General features: G+C 40.9%; 1 protein-coding gene across 1 annotated transcript in view; it reads left to right on the top strand.

Moving 5' to 3' along the window:
* Window positions 1-635: 635 nt before the first annotated feature.
* Window positions 636-18,837, top strand: part of DCC (DCC netrin 1 receptor) — a 926,782-nt gene continuing 908,580 nt past the window's right edge. The window contains exons 1-2 of the mRNA XM_058168106.1: window positions 636-645; window positions 977-1,297. Of these exons, the coding sequence (XP_058024089.1) occupies window positions 636-645; window positions 977-1,297 (331 nt within the window). The remainder of the gene's footprint in view (window positions 646-976; window positions 1,298-18,837) is intronic.

Here is an 18,837-nt window from a genome sequence, read left to right as displayed (position 1 = left end):
GAGGTGGGACTTGGTAGCATTTGGAATTTGCTTCTCCTTTCCTTTGGAGGGGTTTGTTTGAGTAAACTGTTGAATAATTGATATCCTTTGGGAATTACATTCTTCTATGTGCAGAGGACTAAGATAGGAGTAATAAAACACTTAGAGTGGAACACAAGCTGAGCCCTCTAAAGTGAATTAGATCTTAAGATACTGATAGGCATCTGCTTTAGATGAATTTGATGCTAACTATTTCTTTTTTTCAACCTACTGTTGAGATTTGGAAAGTTAAAAGGCCTTGGGGAGTTTGGTTGAATTCTGAAATTGCAAATTAGTCTATCTTTCCTCGTTATTTTGTTCCTGCAGATGGCAGGATGGAAATATACACTTGATTAAATACTTCTTTAGGTTAACGAACGTTAGGATATACATACTTACACACACATATATATACTGACAAAGAAATAAAGGGAGACTAGTATAGATCTATTTCAAGGTATTTAGTTCTCATCAGCTAGCTGCACCTTCTGGGATTCGAACCTGGGCTTGCTTGCATATTAGGCGGATGTATTAACCACTAAGCCATAGGTTCTCCTCTTTGTCAGCTGTACCAGGGAAAATATTAAGTTGTTTAGGTATGTTGATGCTACAACTATATGTGGCACAGTATGTTTCCTAATTTTGGTTTCATTGCTGTTTAGAATAGATGGGGATTATTTTAATTGGTAACCTTAACTTGTAGTCAGAATGTTTCCTAAAATTAAAATCAAAATTAAATTTACTATTCCAGCTCAGGTAAAAAGACTGTATATTTCAAGGAGAGAGAGAGAGAGAGAGACAGACAGACAGACAGACAGACAGAGTCAGAGTTAGAGTCAAAGTCAGAGACAGAGATAAAGTTCAGGAAAGTTTCCAATTTTGACGATATTCATCTTGAGAAACAAGTCTTTCCTGGCATATAACTAACTGGATTATTGTTGGCTGTTCATCCCAACAGGTGCACAGATTATGGGATTTACAACATTGCATTTCCTGATTGAACCTTCAGATGCCGTCACCACACGGGGAACTAACGTTTTGTTGAACTGTACGGCAGAATCAGATCAAGGATTTCCTGTAATCAAATGGAAAAAGGATGGCGTCTTTTTAAACTTGGCAGTGGACGAGAGAAGACAACAGTTTTCCAATGGATCTCTTTTGATACAAAATATTGTCCATTCCAGACATCATAAACCCGATGAAGGCCTTTATCAGTGTGAAGCATCATTAGAAGGAACTGGAGCGATCATCAGCCGAACAGCCAAAGTTTCAGTAGCAGGTAAGGATTGAGGTTGGAATGAGAAGATATTTTATGGCTTATTTGAAGAAGGAATTACAAATCTGAAAGGTTGGGTTTTTTTAAGGTTTCTTTCATTTGCAAAGTTAGAATACATGGAATCTAGTAACATCTTCCAAGCTGATCAACTTTATTGAGGCATAAACCTCATTTATTGAGGAGCTGTAGTTAGCATACAGTATTGCAGGCTAACTGCCCACAGCCTGGAGTTTGATGTTGACCAGCTCTAGGTTGAATCAGCCTTCCATTCTTCTGAGGTCAGTAAAATGAGGACCCAGATTGTTGGCAGGGCAATATGCTGATCTTGTAAACCAGAGCTGACAAGCACTATGAAGCGGTATATAAATCTAAATACTATTACTATAAGGTTTCATGAACAGCAGCTCACTGGATCACTTGCAGGAGGAGATATGCTATTACATGAGTTAAAAGCTGAGAAAAGGCTTGGTGAGAAAATGGTGGGAAGCATTTATGCAATAGCTGAGACTGAGAAGAAGCTCTCATAGACAGCTGGGGGGGCTGAGTGTTACTAACAGTTTGCAAACTGAAAGGACAAAAAAAAATCCACTTTCCCTACTCAAGTCTGCTGGAATGGATTGGATTTTTTAATAGATTGGAATTTGGTGGCCAATTTTTGTAACTGTTTGTGAATGTGATGGACAAACTTCTACTCCTGATATTTTGAGGTTACTGAAGGAGAGTCCTTATAGGCTGAAATGTGCCATTGCCTTGTTGCTGTTGTCAGCTCTGATGTCCAATTAGGGCCCATGTATTATTTTGCTCATAGTCTGGCTAGTTTGTCCCTTGTAGAAGGACACTGTTGGCACACACTTGGCCAATAAAAATTCTATTCTATTCTATTCTATCTCAGAGGATAAGAATCTGGAAGTAATAACATTGTAGGTGATGTTGTGTGGACAAGTCGTTGTTGTAAATGTGGAGGCAGACTTGGCAAGATTTGGTTCTCATCTTTGTGACGTTACTGAGTGGGGATATAAAGGCGTTATAGACCTGCCATGAAGTGCTGTTAAAAATATAGTCATTTGGACTAAGTAGGAAGTCTCAAAATCTGGTATCTAGTTGTGTTTTTGTCTTCTCAATGTTTTAAATAGCCAAACAGTTTATCTTTGTTGGAATAGATTGCCTCAACATCCATGGTTGCTAGGATGATATGGTCCAGAGATCACCAGTAGCTTTCTCAATAAATCTGTGATTTCTCCTCTTTTACGTGATTTGGAATGTTGGTGGTTTTTCTGATGTTTGAAAATAATGGGCTGATTTGTGTGACCTGTATTTTGGGTGGTATACAATCTTTGGGGCAAAATACATTATACAGGTGATAGAACATATGTTTTGCTTTCTCTCTGGAGAATCTTGAGGTAAGGATCTGCATTTTATGTCTGACAATTTATAACTCGTTTGTAATTTAGTCTTCTCTCCTATTGCAAAATCTTATGCAAATGTAACCTGGAATTAAGAATAAATGGCAAGATGTACTGTAGAATCAGAACAAAAGTTCATAGATGACAAAAATAAAATGGAGAGATTGTTGTTTCCCAAGCTTGCTGGTGGCTTACCTGAAAATATCTTACTGATAATTCTTAATAGCAAGAGACAAGATGCACCTATGATCATGTCTAGTAACCACTTCTTGTGTTTTTGTAATAAAGCTTCATAACAGACAACTTAAAAGACAAGTCTTAGAAATTATAATATTTGCTGTTAGCCTGTTGCACTTAGAGAAATGTTAATTCTTTTGATAGCTGTCGGCAGTAATTAGCCTCAAGAAATCTTGCCTTGAGGAAAAATATAATATAAGGATGTTGAAAAAATATTTTTCTTTTGTTCAAACACTTGGTTTTTTCCCCCCTACAAAATTAGACATGACATTATTGCCATAGTAATATGTTTGTGCTATTCCTATTTGTCTTAAATGTCTCTAATCATCCCTTTCTTGCTCTGCACTGTTACATGCAGGTTTACGATCTGTAAAAATAAGAGGCATCTTTTGAAGCTAGGAATTAACTGGTTTACAGATTAATTCAGAGTCAGGAAAAAAAAAAAACCCTTTTCTAAGGTTGGAAGAAATGTCCATCTGGGTTCAGTTCCAAGTGGTGAAAAAGATGCTGGATTCATGGAAGTTGCTTGGCAAGAAGGTTTATTGATGAACAGGATCATGTGGCTTGAGTTCCTGAGCAGAAAAAGGGCAGAGATGCTGAGAGTGCCTGGGTTTTATGCCCTCTGATGGGCTTTGAATTTGAGCTTGTGTTCTGATTGGTTGTTAGACTCCCATGGGGGCCATGCAGGGGTGACTTTGTAGGTTGCCTTTTGAATCCTAGGCTTGCTTGAGCCTTGCTGGGTAATGATGTAAGGAAAGGGCTTTGGGCAATTCCTATTATGGCTCTGCCCGAAAGAGGTAGATCTTTGTTATGTAGAATAGACTGGCCCAGGCCTTAACGGCCCATTGACAAAGGTGTGTTTGTGGGGGGGAATGAGTTTCTGCCTCCCTTTTAGGGGAAATATCCTGCCCTTTTAATATTTCCTAAAATATCTCATTTTCCTAGGAGAGGATGCTAACTTCCTACACTAAAATGCAAACTGCACCTTTTCTGCTACTTTCTGCCTCCTTCTCACTTTATCGCTCGTGGAACTTGGTTGGTTTGGTTTCAGAACTTTGTGGTGACAGTTCATTTTTGGTGTGTGTGTGTAAAAAGTGTTACTTTTATGCCTTCTCTGCCAGCTTCGAAAATACATCAAGCTGGGGACAAGTGGAAACAGGATGATAAGGTGAAAGGAGTCTAAAAAGTGATCAAGCACTTGTATTAGTACTGCAGTCACAATAAGCAATAGACAATTTTCTTCCCATCATCCAATGGAACAGCCCTATAGCTAGATAGTGAAGCACTGGAGAAAAATAATGCGTTGGTGAATTTTTACGAAAGCCAGCAATTATTGGAGCCTGTCTGTTCTGTGTGCAAATGTGCCTTCTCCTTCTGTTTTATAAGCAGCAATACTAGAAAAACTGAGACTCCTAGGCAGAATGTTTATATATAGTACATATACATTATGAATATTGAGATAATTATATATATATATATAACTCTAATGGATCCCCTGGTGATATTACGGCAAATAGAATGAAATATGTGGCTCCGATAGACAGGATTCCTCAAAGTTTGATCATCCTCCATCTGTTATATTGAGTTATTTATTTGAATTCGGCACCATCTGACCGCAGATCAAATCTGACGAGCTATTAATAAAGATTTTTTTTTTTTAAAAAAGTCAATGTACAATAAATAATAAGCAAGGTGAAAGGTTTGAGCAAACAAAATAGAACAGGTTGACAGGCGGTGTTTACATGCTGAGTTCTACTGAATTTAAATTTATGTCTGTTAAATTCCACTCTATTAATTTTAGGGTGACTTTGTAGGTTGCCTTTTGAATCCTTGGGCCACTTCCTGAGGGTCTGTCTCACGGCACGTCTGAGGAACTTGTTGCGGCCTGGGAACGGGCCGCGGCAGGGGCCTTAGATCGTTTCGTGCCTTTGCGGCCTCTGACCCGGCGCAGGTCCCAACTGGATCCTTGGTTCTCCGAGGAGCTGAGGGGGATGAAGCGCCGGAGAAGACGCCTAGAGAGCTCCTGGAGGTCCAGCCGTTCAGAGGCTGATCGGACACTAGTGAAGTCCTATACTAGGACTTACCTAGTGGCATTGAGGAAGCGGCGTTGCTCGCCTCCTCCTCATTGCATCGGCAGATAACCGCCCAGCCGCCCTGTTTCGGGTGACTCGTTCCCTCCTTCACCAGGGGCGGGATGACCCGCTGCAGGGACGTGCTGAGGAGTTTAACGGTTATCTATCGATAAAATCGTTCAACCGGGACGGTTGGACCAAAATTGCGGCGACTCAGGTGAGACGTCCGAGGGTGGTCTTGGTGATGTTGTGTGGGATGAGTTTGACCCTGTGGCTCCCGAGGACATGGACAGGTTGTTGGGTAGGTTGAATGCCACCACGTGTTTACTGGACCCGTGCCCCTCCTGGCTGGTGCTGGCCACTCAGGAGGTGACACGAGGCTGGCTCCAGGCGATTACGAATGCTTCTTTGGTGGAGGGTGTCTTTCCGGCCGCCTTGAAAGAGGCGGTGGTGAGGCCCCTCCTCAAGAAGCCTTCCCTGGACCCGGCTGTTTTAGGTAATTATCGTCCGGTCTCCAACCTTCGCTTTGTGGCGAAGGTTGTAGAGAGTGTGGTGGCATATCAGTTTCCCTTACACCTGGATGAAACTGTCTATCTAGACCCGTTCCAGTCCGGTTTCCGGCCCGGCTACAGCACGGAGACGGCTTTGGTCGCGTTGGTGGATGATCTCTGGAGGGCCAGGGATAGGGGTTGTTCCTCTGCCCTGGTCCTATTAGACCTCTCAGCGGCTTTCGATACCATCGACCATGGTATCCTGCTGCGCCGGTTGGAGGGATTGGGAGTGGGAGGCACCGTTTATCGGTGGTTCTCCTCCTATCTCTCCGACCGGCCGCAGACGGTGTTGACGGGAGGGCAGAGGTCGGCCCGGCGCCTCACTTGTGGGGTGCCGCGGGGGTCGATCCTCGCCCCTTCTGTTCAACATCTACATGAAGCCGCTGGGTGAGATCATCAGTGGTTTCGGTGTGAAGTACCAGCTGTACGCGGATGACACCCAGCTGTACTTTTCACACGGACCACCCCAACGAAGCTATCAGTGCTGTCCCAGTGTCTGGAGGCCGTACGGGTCTGGATGGGGAGAAACAGGCTCAAGCTCAATCCCTCCAAGACAGAGTGGCTGTGGATGCCGGCATCCCGGTACAGTCAGCTAAGTCCGTGGCTGACCGTCGGTGGCGAGTCACTGGCCCCGATGGAGAGGGTGCGCAACTTAGGTGTCCTCCTGGATGAACGGCTGTCTCTAGAAGATCATCTGACGGCCGTCTCCAGGAGAGCGTTCTACCAGGTTCGCCTGGTGCGCCAGTTGCGCCCCTTTCTGGACCGGGATGCCCTATGCACGGTCACTCACGCCCTCGTGACGTCTCGCCTGGATTACTGCAATGCTCTCTACATGGGGCTCCCCTTGAAGGGCATCCGGAGGCTGCAGTTAGTCCAGAATGCGGCTGCGCGGGTGATAGAGGGAGCCCCTCGTGGCTCCCGTGTGACACCTATCCTGCGCAGACTGCACTGGCTACCTGTGGCCTTCCGGGTGCGCTTCAAGGTTTTGGTGACCACCTTTAAAGCGCTCCATGGCATAGGGCCGGGTTATCTACGGGACCGCCTACTGCTACCGAATACCTCTCACCGACCCGTGCGCTCTCACAGAGAGGGACTCCTCAGGGTGCCGTCAGCCAGGCAATGGCGCCTGGCGCCCAGGAAGGGCCTTCTCTGTGGGGGCTCCCACCCTCTGGAACGAACTTCCCCCAGGACTTCGTCAGCTTCCGGACCTTCGGACCTTCCACCGCGAGCTTAAAACACACTTATTTATTTGCGCGGAGTTAGATTTTAAATTTATGGGTTTTAAATTGGGTTTTAGTTTTATATTTTTAATCATAATTTTAACTATCGGGCTTTTAGAATAAGTTTTCTAATTGTTTTTATGTTGTATTTATGTATTTATATGTTTTTTAAGTGCCTGTTAACCGCCCCGAGTCCTTCGGGAGATAGGGCGGTATATAAATATGATTAAATAAATAAATAAATAAATAATAAATAAATCCTAGGCTTGGTTGAGCCTTGCTGGGTAATGATGTAATGAAAAGGCTTTGGGCAATTCCTATTATGGCTCTGCCCGAAAGAGGTAGATTTTTCTTATGTAGAATAGACTGGCCCAGGCCTTAATGGCCCATTGACAAAGGTGTGTTTGTGGGGGGGAATGAATTTCTGCCTCCCTTTTAGGGGAAATATCCTGCCCTTTTAATATTTCCTAAAATATCTCATTTTCCTAGGAGGGGATGCTAACTTCCTACACTAAAATGCAAACTGCACCTTTTCTGCTACTTTCTGCCTCCTTCTCACTTTATCGCTCGTGGAACTTGGTTGGTTTGGTTTCAGAACTTTGTGGTGACAGTTCATTTTTGGTGTGTGTGTGTAAAAAGTGTTACTTTTATGCCTTCTCTGCCAGCTTCGAAAATACATCAAGCTGGGGACAAGTGGAAACAGGATGATAAGGTGAAAGGAGTCTAAAAAGTGATCAAGCACTTGTATTAGTACTGCAGTCACAATAAGCAATAGACAATTTTCTTCCCATCATCCGATGGAACAGCCCTATAGCTAGATAGTGAAGCACTGGAGAAAAATAATGCGTTGGTGAATTTTTACGAAAGCCAGCAATTATTGGAGCCTGTCTGTTCTGTGTGCAAATGTGCCTTCTCCTTCTGTTTTATAAGCAGCAATACTAGAAAAACTGAGACTCCTAGGCAGAATGTTTATATATAGTACATATACATTATGAATATTGAGATAATTATATATATATATATATATAAAACTCTAATGGATCCCCTGGTGATATTACGGCAAATAGAATGAAATATGTGGCTCCGATAGACAGGATTCCTCAAAGTTTGATCATCCTCCATCTGTTATATTGAGTTATTTATTTGATTTCGGCACCATCTGACCGCAGATCAAATCTGACGAGCTATTAATAAAGATTTTTTTTTAAAAAAAAAGTCAATGTACAATAAATAATAAGCAAGGTGAAAGGTTTGAGCAAACAAAATAGAACAGGTTGACAGGCGGTGTTTACATGCTGAGTTCTACTGAATTTAAATTTATGTCTGTTAAATTCCACTCTATTAATTTTAGCCTGATTTTCAACCCTCTCTTGGACTTTCTAAAAAATCTTCTGCCTTTCATCTTCTCTCTCTCTGTCTCTATACAATAGAATTTTTCTTACAATAGTAAAAAAAAAACACTAATACTGGCTAAACTTAGATGAAAAAAAAAGAGAATGGAAAGAAATAATAAAAAAAAATGCAGGCTAAAAGGAAAAAGAAGAAAAGAAAAATATAATAAAGAAAAAAGAAAATATAAAAAAATGACTTCCAACCTTCATCGCAACAGGTATAAACATATATAATCACTCTTCGTTCTGTCTAAGGTTAAACAAATATCTCTTCATCCCATGTCCCATAAATTTATGGAATTTTCTGTTGAGCATCTCCTTTTTTTTTTTTTTTTGGTTTACATTTATATCCCGCCCTTCTCCGAAGACTCAGGGCGGCTTACAGTGTATAAGGCAATAGTCTCATTCTATTTGTATATTTTTTACAAAGTCAACTTTGTAAAAGTCATCCTGCACAATGATCAAGGTTGGAGAAAGAGGGTGTAATACAGGGGTGTCCAACCTTGGCAACTTTAAGATGTGTGGATTTCAACTCCCAGAATTTCCCAGCCTGCATGCTGGTGTTGTGGTCCGCCATCAGCCTACGGAGCTGGCAATGGAGTCAGACAGCGATGAGGCTGAGGAAGAACATGGGCCAGTCCTGGAAGCTGGGGAAGGCCTGGATGAGGGCTCTACATCGGAGGCAAAGGTGGGACCAGGGCCATCGGGGAGTGATGTGAGGACTCCAGAGCCTCCAGAGGCTGACAGTGGTGAGGCAGAGGAACAGGAAGAGCCTGTTCCTAATGCATGCATGAGAAGAGCTGCCAGAAAGCAAGAGCAGCTAAAGCAAAGATGACGACTCAGGAGTAGGGTGAAGAGATGATTGGCCCCTCCCATAAGGCTTAAATGACCAGCAACAGTGTTTGGGCTATTTTCCGGAAAACAACAGCTTTGTCTTATTGCATTTGTTTCGTATCGGCATCTTCTGAACTTTTGCCAAGACAGGCCTTTGGCAGTTTGCCTAATTGGACCAAGATTGGAGATAGGACTGAGGAATTGTGTTGGGAGAAATTTTCTTTAATTTAGTTGGACTATGCTAAGAATGAGTTAATTCTCAGCTGTTTTAATAAAGTTTATTTGTTTTTTCACTGACTGAGTTTCCTACTACCTACTTGGGCCTGGGTCACAACAGTTGGCTGGATAATTCTGGGAGTTGGTCCATAAGTCTTAAAGTCCATAAGTCTTAAAGTCGCAAAGGTTGAACATGCCTGGTGTAAAGTATTTGACAAATGTCAAGAGTTTAGGATAGAGTGAAGGCTGAGATTTGATTCATTATTCCTTGATGTAATTTCCATTGGGCTTCTTTCTATAACTAACTGTAGTTTCTTGTTGGAAGGAGAAATAAGTTTCAAAACGTATTTTAAGTTCCAAAGAGAAAGTTGCATGAAGTTAAAACTATAAACCAATATCTTTTTTTGTTGTTGTTAAGTATTAAATATAATAGTTTTACATAGAGGGGAAATAATTATCAAATCCCTCTTCAGAAAAACATAATTTATTTATTTTTCATTTAGTGGAATGATGTATAGCCTGTTCCTTAATAAATTTCTCAGAGCAGCTAGCAATTTTTAATATACAGCACAATAAAATTAAAAACTGCAAATCAAAGAGATACAAAAAAAGATATTAATATTTAAAGAAAGGGAAAAATTGGTTTGGTTTATATTTATTCTAAGTTCAATATACGAAATGAAAAAGAGCTTTGTTTAAAAAAATGCATTACTCCAAATGTTGCAGTCTATTAAAAAGGAATAGGTTATAATTGTTGTAAATAACTGTTACTCTCTACAATCTTTTCATCTTCTTCTGAAGTAGTACTCATACTTTAGACCAGGGGTTGGCAACCTGTGGTTCCCAGTGTTTTTTAACAACTGGTTCTCTGCCCTCTACCCCTAATGGGTAGGCGTGCTGGGGGTCATGTGACTGGTGGAAGTGAGTGACATCGAGTTGGCCATGCCCACCCAGGTTTTGTGGCTTCCGGTATTTTCTTTTCTGTGGGAAATGGGTCCAAACGGTTCTTTGAGTATTTAAGGTTGCAGACCCCTGCTCTAGACATTTTCACTCTTGTTTGGAGATTGTACACCTGAGTTATGTGCCAGAGCTCCATCCTATAGTCTGCAAAACATATAATGCCTTTTTTTAATTCACATTTTTCTACGCTATTTCCATCAATGGTTTATAGCTGGCAGTACATATTGAATTGTTTTTGCTACATTTACTCGTTCTCAAAAGTTTTATTTTAAAGGCTATCATTCTAGCGAAGATATTACAATAAATTACACGCACTTTAATATTTTATACACTGGATGGATGGTTTTGGTCCCTGAATTGTTACAATCTAATACTAGATTGTATCATTTAGAGGCAATAGCATCATCTACACAATTTTAAAATATGTTTGATGTATTTCAGAGTTATGAATGACAAAATACAGGGAGTCATTGAGTCAAACATATTTTCTCTCAATAAAGACTCTGAGCCTGATTTTATCTAATTTGTGAGACATTAGCTGTTTATAAAATAGTCCAGAATGGAAGCAATTAGATTACTGCTTTCAGAGGCTGTATGTGGATGTTTTTGAAAGCGGAGGAAAATCACCCAGAATTGCCAGTGAAAATTTATACAGAATGAAATTTGAAATAAATGTGGAGGCTTCTCAAATGTGACATCTGTGGGAAAATTGAAGTGGGCAAGATAAGAGTAGTGGAAGTTCTCTACAAGCTTTTTAAAACTTCTTAAGTTTATTTTTCCTCTTGCAAAAATGTTTATGAAACTGCTTAGACCAGTGGTAGTCAACCTGGTCCCTACCGCCCACTAGTGGGCATTCCAGCTTTCATGGTGGGCGGTAAGGGTTTTGTCAGATACTGAAGCACTTTCCTTTTTTTTTTATTTAATTGACTTTTTTTAAAAAAATTCATAGCATTATTTAAAAACATTTTCATTAGGTTTTCATAAAATTCCCTGTGACAATTTAAATTTCTGAAAATAAACTATTTGTATCGCCTGCACATAAGTTTAGTTCACATTACGTAAGTGAAACTAAATGGCACTATAGTGCGACCGCAAACAAAAGAGACTCATTTCAAAATAGCTCGCGCATCTCCCCCCATACCACCCAGCTGTAACAGACAAGCAGAGCTGATAGCCGGCGCCCCCCCCCAATCCACGATGCGCGAGAGGCATGCACAGATGATGATACACGGTGCATTACTGTGGAACTGGTGGGCAGTAAGAAAATTTTACTACTAACAGAGATACAAAAGTGGGCAGTAGGTATAAAAAGGTTGACTACCCCTGGCTTAGACAGAAGTAGAAGGTCATAGATCTCTATGCAGCTCTCTGAAAGAATGAACTCTATTGCTCCAATCGCATTTTTCATCCACCTTAGACATCTATGGAGACTCTCAAGCACCCAGGTCATAGTTGTCCCAAAAGTGCTTTTTCAAGAGGCAACTGGACTTTCTTGTTTTTCTTTGAAGACATTTTGCTTCTCATCCAAGAAGCTTCTTCAGCTCCGACTGGATGGTGGGGAATGGAAGGATTTATGCTCCTTGCAGACAGCTGGTCATGTGCATTCTTTAAAGAGAGTCATTTAGGCACTTGGAGGTTTGTCTGTATCCTCAGGGTGACCCCCATTTGCACTAGTCAGGTGGCCCTGAGAACACAGTTAACTTCCAAGTGGCCTAAATGACTCTCTTTAAAGAATGCACATGACCAGCTGTCTGCAAGGGGCATAAATCCTTCCATTCCCCACCATCCAGCCGGAGCTGAAGAAGCTTCTTGGATGAGAAGCGAAACGTCTTCGGAAAAAAACAAGAAAGTCCTTTTGCCTCCTGAAAAAGCAAACTTTGGGACATCCACCTTAGACCTTGATCTTGGTTCCCTCTTGAATGGGCACATATAGCTCAGAATGACTCAAGAACAAAAGCTGAAGAATTCAAAGAAGGAAGGGAAGGACTATCAGCATTGCACATGGGACATTCGTACCTCTGTCCCAGAGTAATTACCTCTGGGATGGCTATTTCTTCTCATCTCTTTCCTTCTCACATGGATGTTGTGTTTCAGTCATTGAATCATGTTTGACTCTTCATGACACTGTGGACCACAACATGCTATTTCAACTTTTTATTACTATTATTATTAATAATAATTTATAATATAAAATACAAACATACAAAACAAAATACTCTGTTTTTCCCAAAATAAGACATCCCCTGATAATAGAATAGAATAGAAAAGACTTTTTTATTGGTCAAGTGTGACCAGACACACAACGAATTTGTCTTGGTGCATATGCTCTCAGTGTACATAAAAGAAAAGATACGTTCATCAAGAATCATAAGGTACGACACTTAGTGATAGTCATAAGGTACAAATAAGCAATCAAATCATATTAGGAAACAGTCAATATAAATCATAAGGATACCAGCAACAAGGTTACAGTCATACAGTCATAAATGGGAGAAGATGGGTGATGGGAACGATGAGAAGATTAATAGTAGTGCAGCCTTAGTAAATAGTTTGACAGTGTTGAGGGAATTATTTGTTTAGCAGAGTGATGGCGTTTGGGAAAAAACTGTTCTTGTGTCTAGTTGTTCTGATGTGCAATGCTCTATAGCCTCATTTTGAGGATAGGAGTTGAAACAGTTTATGTCCAGAGTGCGAGGGGTCTGTAAATATTTTTACAGCCCTCTTTTTTACTTGTGCAATATATAGGTCCTCAGTGGAAGGCAGGTTGGTAGCAATTGTTTTTTCTGTCGTTCTAATTATCCTCTGAAGTCTGTGTCTGTTGGGCCAATCGGGCTTTAGAGTGCATGGCAATAAGTCCAAGCATTTATTTCTGGGTTCAAAAAAAATATAAGACAGGGTCTTATTTTCGGGAAAACATGGTAGTAGGAAATATCAACCTTTTGTAGAAAATGTAAAGCGTTCCAGCCTGAATCCCAAATATTTCCTTCCTTTCTATACCTGTTAAGGCTGAAAGACCATCTCATTGCAATCACCAGCATCTAAAATAGAATATTTGTTTGTTTGTTTGTTTGCATTTGTATCCTGCTTTATTAATTTTACAAATAGCTCAAGGTGGCAAATCCACCTTCTTCCTCCTACTTTTCCCACAACAGCAACCCTGTGAGGTGAGTTGGACTGAGAAAGAGTGACTGGCCCAAAGTCACCCAGTTGGTTTTTATGCCTAAGGCAGGACTTGAGTTCCTAATCTCCTGCTTTCTAACTTGGCACCTTAACCAAACTGACTCAAACTAAAGTAAACTAAACTAAAAACTAACGAAAAGTTGGATTTTAGACAAAGTAAACCTCAAAAAGGAAATATATGTTTTTTAAAAAATAGCCAAGATGTTTTATGCATGATTCGGCATTGGACTATAAATCACATTTTCCCCCCTCCTAAGACTTCTTTTGAGAGTCCTCCAGATCTTAGCAATCACCATTTGTAAAAATTGCACTCGGCTGTTCAGGAACGAGAGCAGCGAAGAGAAACTAAGAGGCTGCCTCCTACTTTAACATCTTATTAAAAGTCCCAATTTAACAGGCTGCTGATTATTGGTATTCCTCGTAATTGGCGAGTCCAAAGATAGAGACATTACATTAAATCATTTGGGTCCCTTCCTATCCAAGCGTTCCTGGGTCAGCGCATGGAGTTTTCTCTGGCTTGACTTGCAGATGTCAGCAGAGGTCATATGGGGTGGGCAGGGGATGGAAGGAGGAGAAAAGAACATTTTTCTTCATGCATCAATTCCATGCATAGGTAGTGATGAGATGGGTAATTGAAGAAGGGATTCTTGCTGTGATAATGATTGGAGATGAAAGGCATTTTGCTCTGATTCAGATCAGGTGTCAGTCTTGCAATCTGAGTTCTTTTGTGGGGAAGAGAAACGGGGATTAACTTTTACATCTGGGACACAACAAAATTTTGGAAATTCTAACGCTCGCTGGAAAAAATAAAATGGAAGGAGCATTGAATTGAAGGGAGCATAATGAGCTCGCTTTCCCCTTGAGCTATAACCACGCTGCTATGTTTTATTTCAATTAATATTTATATATCCCATCTTTCCACCAAAGATCTCAAAATAATGTGGGCTTTCCATCGTATTAGGACTGAGACACTGATCGTAGCACCAACAAGCACTAAACACAGTGGTGAAATCCAATTTTTTTTACCACCGGTTCTGTAGGCGTGGTTTGGTGGGTGTGGTGTGGCTTGGTGGGTGTGTCAGGGAAAGGATACTGCAAAATCCCCATTCCCTCCCCACTCCAGGGGGAAAGATATTGTAAACTCTTCTTTCCCACCCCACTCTGGGGCCAGCCAGAAGTGGTATTTGCCGGTTCTCCGAACTAGTCAAAATTTCTGCTACTGGTTCTCTGAACTGCTCAAAATTTCTGCTACCGGTTCTCCAGAACCTGTCAGAACCTGCTGGATTTCACCCCTGACTAAATACCACATCCATAAAAGCAGGGCTCTACCACACTAGACAGGACCAAAGGAGCAGGCTATGCAGAGACCCTCAGAGACGGTCCAAAACATAGTGGCAGGGTGGAAGATGCCGGCAGGTACAGAGTACATTGAACAGCACAACTAAGTAGCTGGCATTGTGTACAGGAACATCTGTAGAGAATACAGGCTAGACCCTCTTAAGTCCAGATGGGAGAGCCCACAAAAGAGGGCTAAGATCCTATGGGACTTCCAATTCTGAAAGATTGGCAGGTATTGGCCAATCAACCAAAGTATCGTGGTAGTAGGCAAAGAGTAGATGTCAGAATGCGCACAGTGTGACTATGTGAGACAACCCAGGAGCTAATACAGTAAACAGAGTTATTTAAATAGTGGTTTTATCTACAAAGGATATATACATACAGGTACTTTAGTCAGACTTCAAACAAACAGCAAACAGCAATTACAGCATGGAAGCATACACACACGCAGAGAGATGCCCCAACAGGGCCTCTTCTTATTACAGGTTCTTAAAGTGATATCAACCCAAAAATCTTGCTGACTCATTCCTAGCAGTACATCATTGTAGCAGTTGGTCAGCTCTTAAATCATTATCCTGACAGTAGAAGACAATGATGGTGATTGATATAATGATGCCAAGTGACAGTAACATCAGGAAGAAGGAGTATGAGAAGCTGGAGAAAAACTAGGCTCTGAAGGAGGAACTAAAGAGGATGTGGAAAGTAAAGTCCAAAGAAGTCTCAGTGGTTGTATAGAGGAACACTTGAAGCTGAGACTCCTAAACTCTAACAAATCCCAGGAACAATATGATAGCTCTTTATTGGGAAGAATGCTAGGAATAGCTAAGATATTTCACAGAACCCTCAAATTCCCAGGCCTCTGGAAGAGGACCAGAGATAGAAGAAGACACCAGCCACCTATAAGCAGTGGTGGGATTCAGGCAGTTCAGGCCGATTTGAGAGAACCAGTAGTTAAATTGCTGGCTGGCCTGCCCCTTCCAGGAGTCCCCACGTGACCCATTTTGGCTCCCAGGAGGAGGCAGGGAGGCTTATTAGGCCCCAAAACAGGGTGTGGGGTGAAAGGTGGTGCACACCCCTCACGGCCCATTTTAACTCCCAGGAGGCTGCAGAGATGCCTACTAGGCCCAAAATGGGGCACAGAAGGGCAGCGTGTCCCCCGCAGCCTGTTTTTGCTCCCAGGGGGGTGCAGGAGGCTGAGTGCTGCCTGTCACACCCCTGGCCACACCCACTGTGGCCATGCGCACCCAGCCGGTCATTAGAGCAGAGAACCAGTCTGAGAGGCATTGATTTAATTCAGACCATCCAAGGAATTTTGAAAACTGCTGAACTCCTTGAACCTTATGTGAGTTTAGAAACTTAGAATATCTTTATTGTCACTTTGAATGTACATTAATCGGCATACATTAAAATGAAATTTCGTTGCATACAGCTCTCAAAGGATCAAGGAGTCTTTTCATGTTATATACAACTTTGTTTAATACAAACATTATTTAATACAAACCATATTAAAAAGCCAACCTGATTGCTTATTTGTACCCTATGACTATCATTAAGTGCTGTACCTTAGAATTCTTGATGAACGCATCTTTTCTTTTATGTACACTGTACCAAGACAAATTTCTTGTGTGCCCAATAACACTTGGCCAATAAAAAATTCTATTCTATTCTATTCTATTCTATTCTATTCTATTCTATTCTGTTCTGTTCTGTTCTGTTCTGTTCTGTTCTGTTCTGTTCTATTCTATTCGGACCTTTAATAATGCCTGTTTTAAAAAAAGCATGCATAAAGATTCAAGGACATATTTTTTCAGATTGTGATATATTTATGGAGGTGGTCGCTGGAGAATTCATCTTCTTGACAGTGTCTTCTCCTATGACCCTCCTCGGCTGAAGGAGGAGATGGAGAGACATGGCTGGTATGCAGAGGAAGTAGAGGGTGAGATTTTAATTTGCTCAGGTATCAGATATAACTGAGGCTTTCAAATGTCTTCATAAACAAGGTGGCCAAAAAAAAAAAAAAACTTGAGAAATGAAGAGACATAAAATGCAAGAGAAACCGCAATCCTTATTTCACCTCCTCAGACCTTGGAAATTCTGGGTGAGATTAGGAAGTTTTAAAAAGAAGGAGAAATGGAAATGCAAAACTATTTGTCAGAGTGCACACAGCTTTACTATGTAGGGCAACTCAGGAGCAATAACAGCAAACACAGAGGTTTGTAATAAATAGTGGTTTTTATCTACAAAAGAATAAATACTATACATACACATGCTATAGGCAGAGGACAAACAATCAGCAAATTACAGCAGGGAAGAACACATACTGAGAGAGAGAGAGAGGGAGAGAGAGAGAGAGAGAGAGATGCCCTAACGGGTTCTTAAAGGGATAACAGCCAAAAACCTTGCTGACTCATTCCCATCATTGCACCATTGCAGCAGCTGGTCAGCTCTTAAATCACTACCCTGACATTATTTCTGTTCTTTTTAGCAACAATCTATGGTTCTGTCCAGAAAATTCCCAGAAGCTAATCTGAGATTGAAAGTATTTTCCCCACAGATATACCTTCTGTGTACAGGTAGTCCTTGACTTACAACTAATTGGTTAGCAACCATTCAAAGTTACGATGACACAGGGGAAAAAAACTAACTTACAACCAGTCCTTGCCCTTGTAAGTGTTACATCTTCCTCATGGTCACATAATCAAAAATTGAGCGCTTGGCAACTGGAATGTACTTTCGACAATTGGACTCTCGCACAGTTGCACACTCAATTTGATCACCACTTGTAACCTTCTCAGCAGCTTCGAACAGTCCAAATCAATGTGGGAAGACAGATTCACTGAACGACCTGTGGTGATTTGCTTAACGACTGTGTCAAAAAGGTCATAAAATGGGGCAAAGCTCATTGAACAACTGCCTAGCAATGGAAATGTTGGGTTCAATTGTGATCATAAGTTGAGGAATACCTGTAATTCAGTCCACAATTTCCACTTATATGATTAGTTCATTTAATAACTTTTCTAAATTGTTAAATTATTCTTCAAATAGATAATATTACATTTGGGAGGCAGCAAAGATTAGCCTCCATCTTTCAGTTTTGGCTACCCTGAAATTAATTCCCACAACACTGTCAAACTATATAATTAGACTGTATTACTATTCTTCTTCTTCTCATCCTTCCTATTACCTATCTCCTTTTCTGCTTATGATTATAACCTTGTTGCTTGTATCTTTAGGATTTATATTGTTTTATTTAGTTTCTTAGTATGATTTTGATTGCATATTTAGTACCTTGTGACTATCACTAAGTGTTGTATCTCATGATTCATGAGATGGATGTTAGCATTCCAGAAAAAAACCCCACTCCAAGTAAAAACTCCAAAGCAAGCATCTTTCAAAGTTCTATTTACTAGATAGTAAACTGGCACATCTGGGAAAACCCGAATCTGAGAGGTCCGGGTTTTCCCTCAGTAAATCGACCCCCACCCCAAAACCATCCCCTGACTCCGCAGTCAATCACATGCTCCAATCGCCAACCATCCCATCTCGAGACAGCACTCCGACCACTCCTTCTCCAGATGCAGGATCGACCTGACCTTGACCGACAGGAAGAATGCTATTATGTCTAAAGACAAACCCTCTACTAAATCCCCCCCTCCTACTTTCCCACACAGGAGAAAGTGGCAGCATGGAAGCTTAGTATGGCTTCCAAAGCTGACAATGTATTTATGAGTATGATCATGATTTATCACTATATCTTTTATGTACACTGACAGCTTATGCACCGAAGACAAATTCCATGTGTGTCCAATCACACTTGGCCAAATAAAAAATTCTATTCTAAAATGGAGAGACTTCAAAATCTCACTTCCAAATTTTGAAAGTTCAAAGGTTAGGTGATAGTTTGGTCTAAGCGTAAGGTCACTTATTGGCAATGCCTTTGTGAAATAAAGCAAAAGGAAAAAACAGTATTCATTCTTTTTTTTAAAAAAAATCAACACCACTTTGTTTCTGCCCTTAAAATACAAAATCGATTTGTTAGATAGAACTCTACAAATAGTTTCACTCTTGATAACAAATAATGCACCAGAGAACCAAGCACGCTGACAAAAATGTAAATAGCCAATCATAAATTTTCCAGAAT

This window comes from Ahaetulla prasina, chromosome 2, assembly GCF_028640845.1.
Source record: "Ahaetulla prasina isolate Xishuangbanna chromosome 2, ASM2864084v1, whole genome shotgun sequence".
In the NCBI taxonomy this organism is placed as follows: Eukaryota; Metazoa; Chordata; class Lepidosauria; order Squamata; family Colubridae; genus Ahaetulla; species Ahaetulla prasina.
This window is presented reverse-complemented; position numbering and strand designations above follow the sequence as displayed.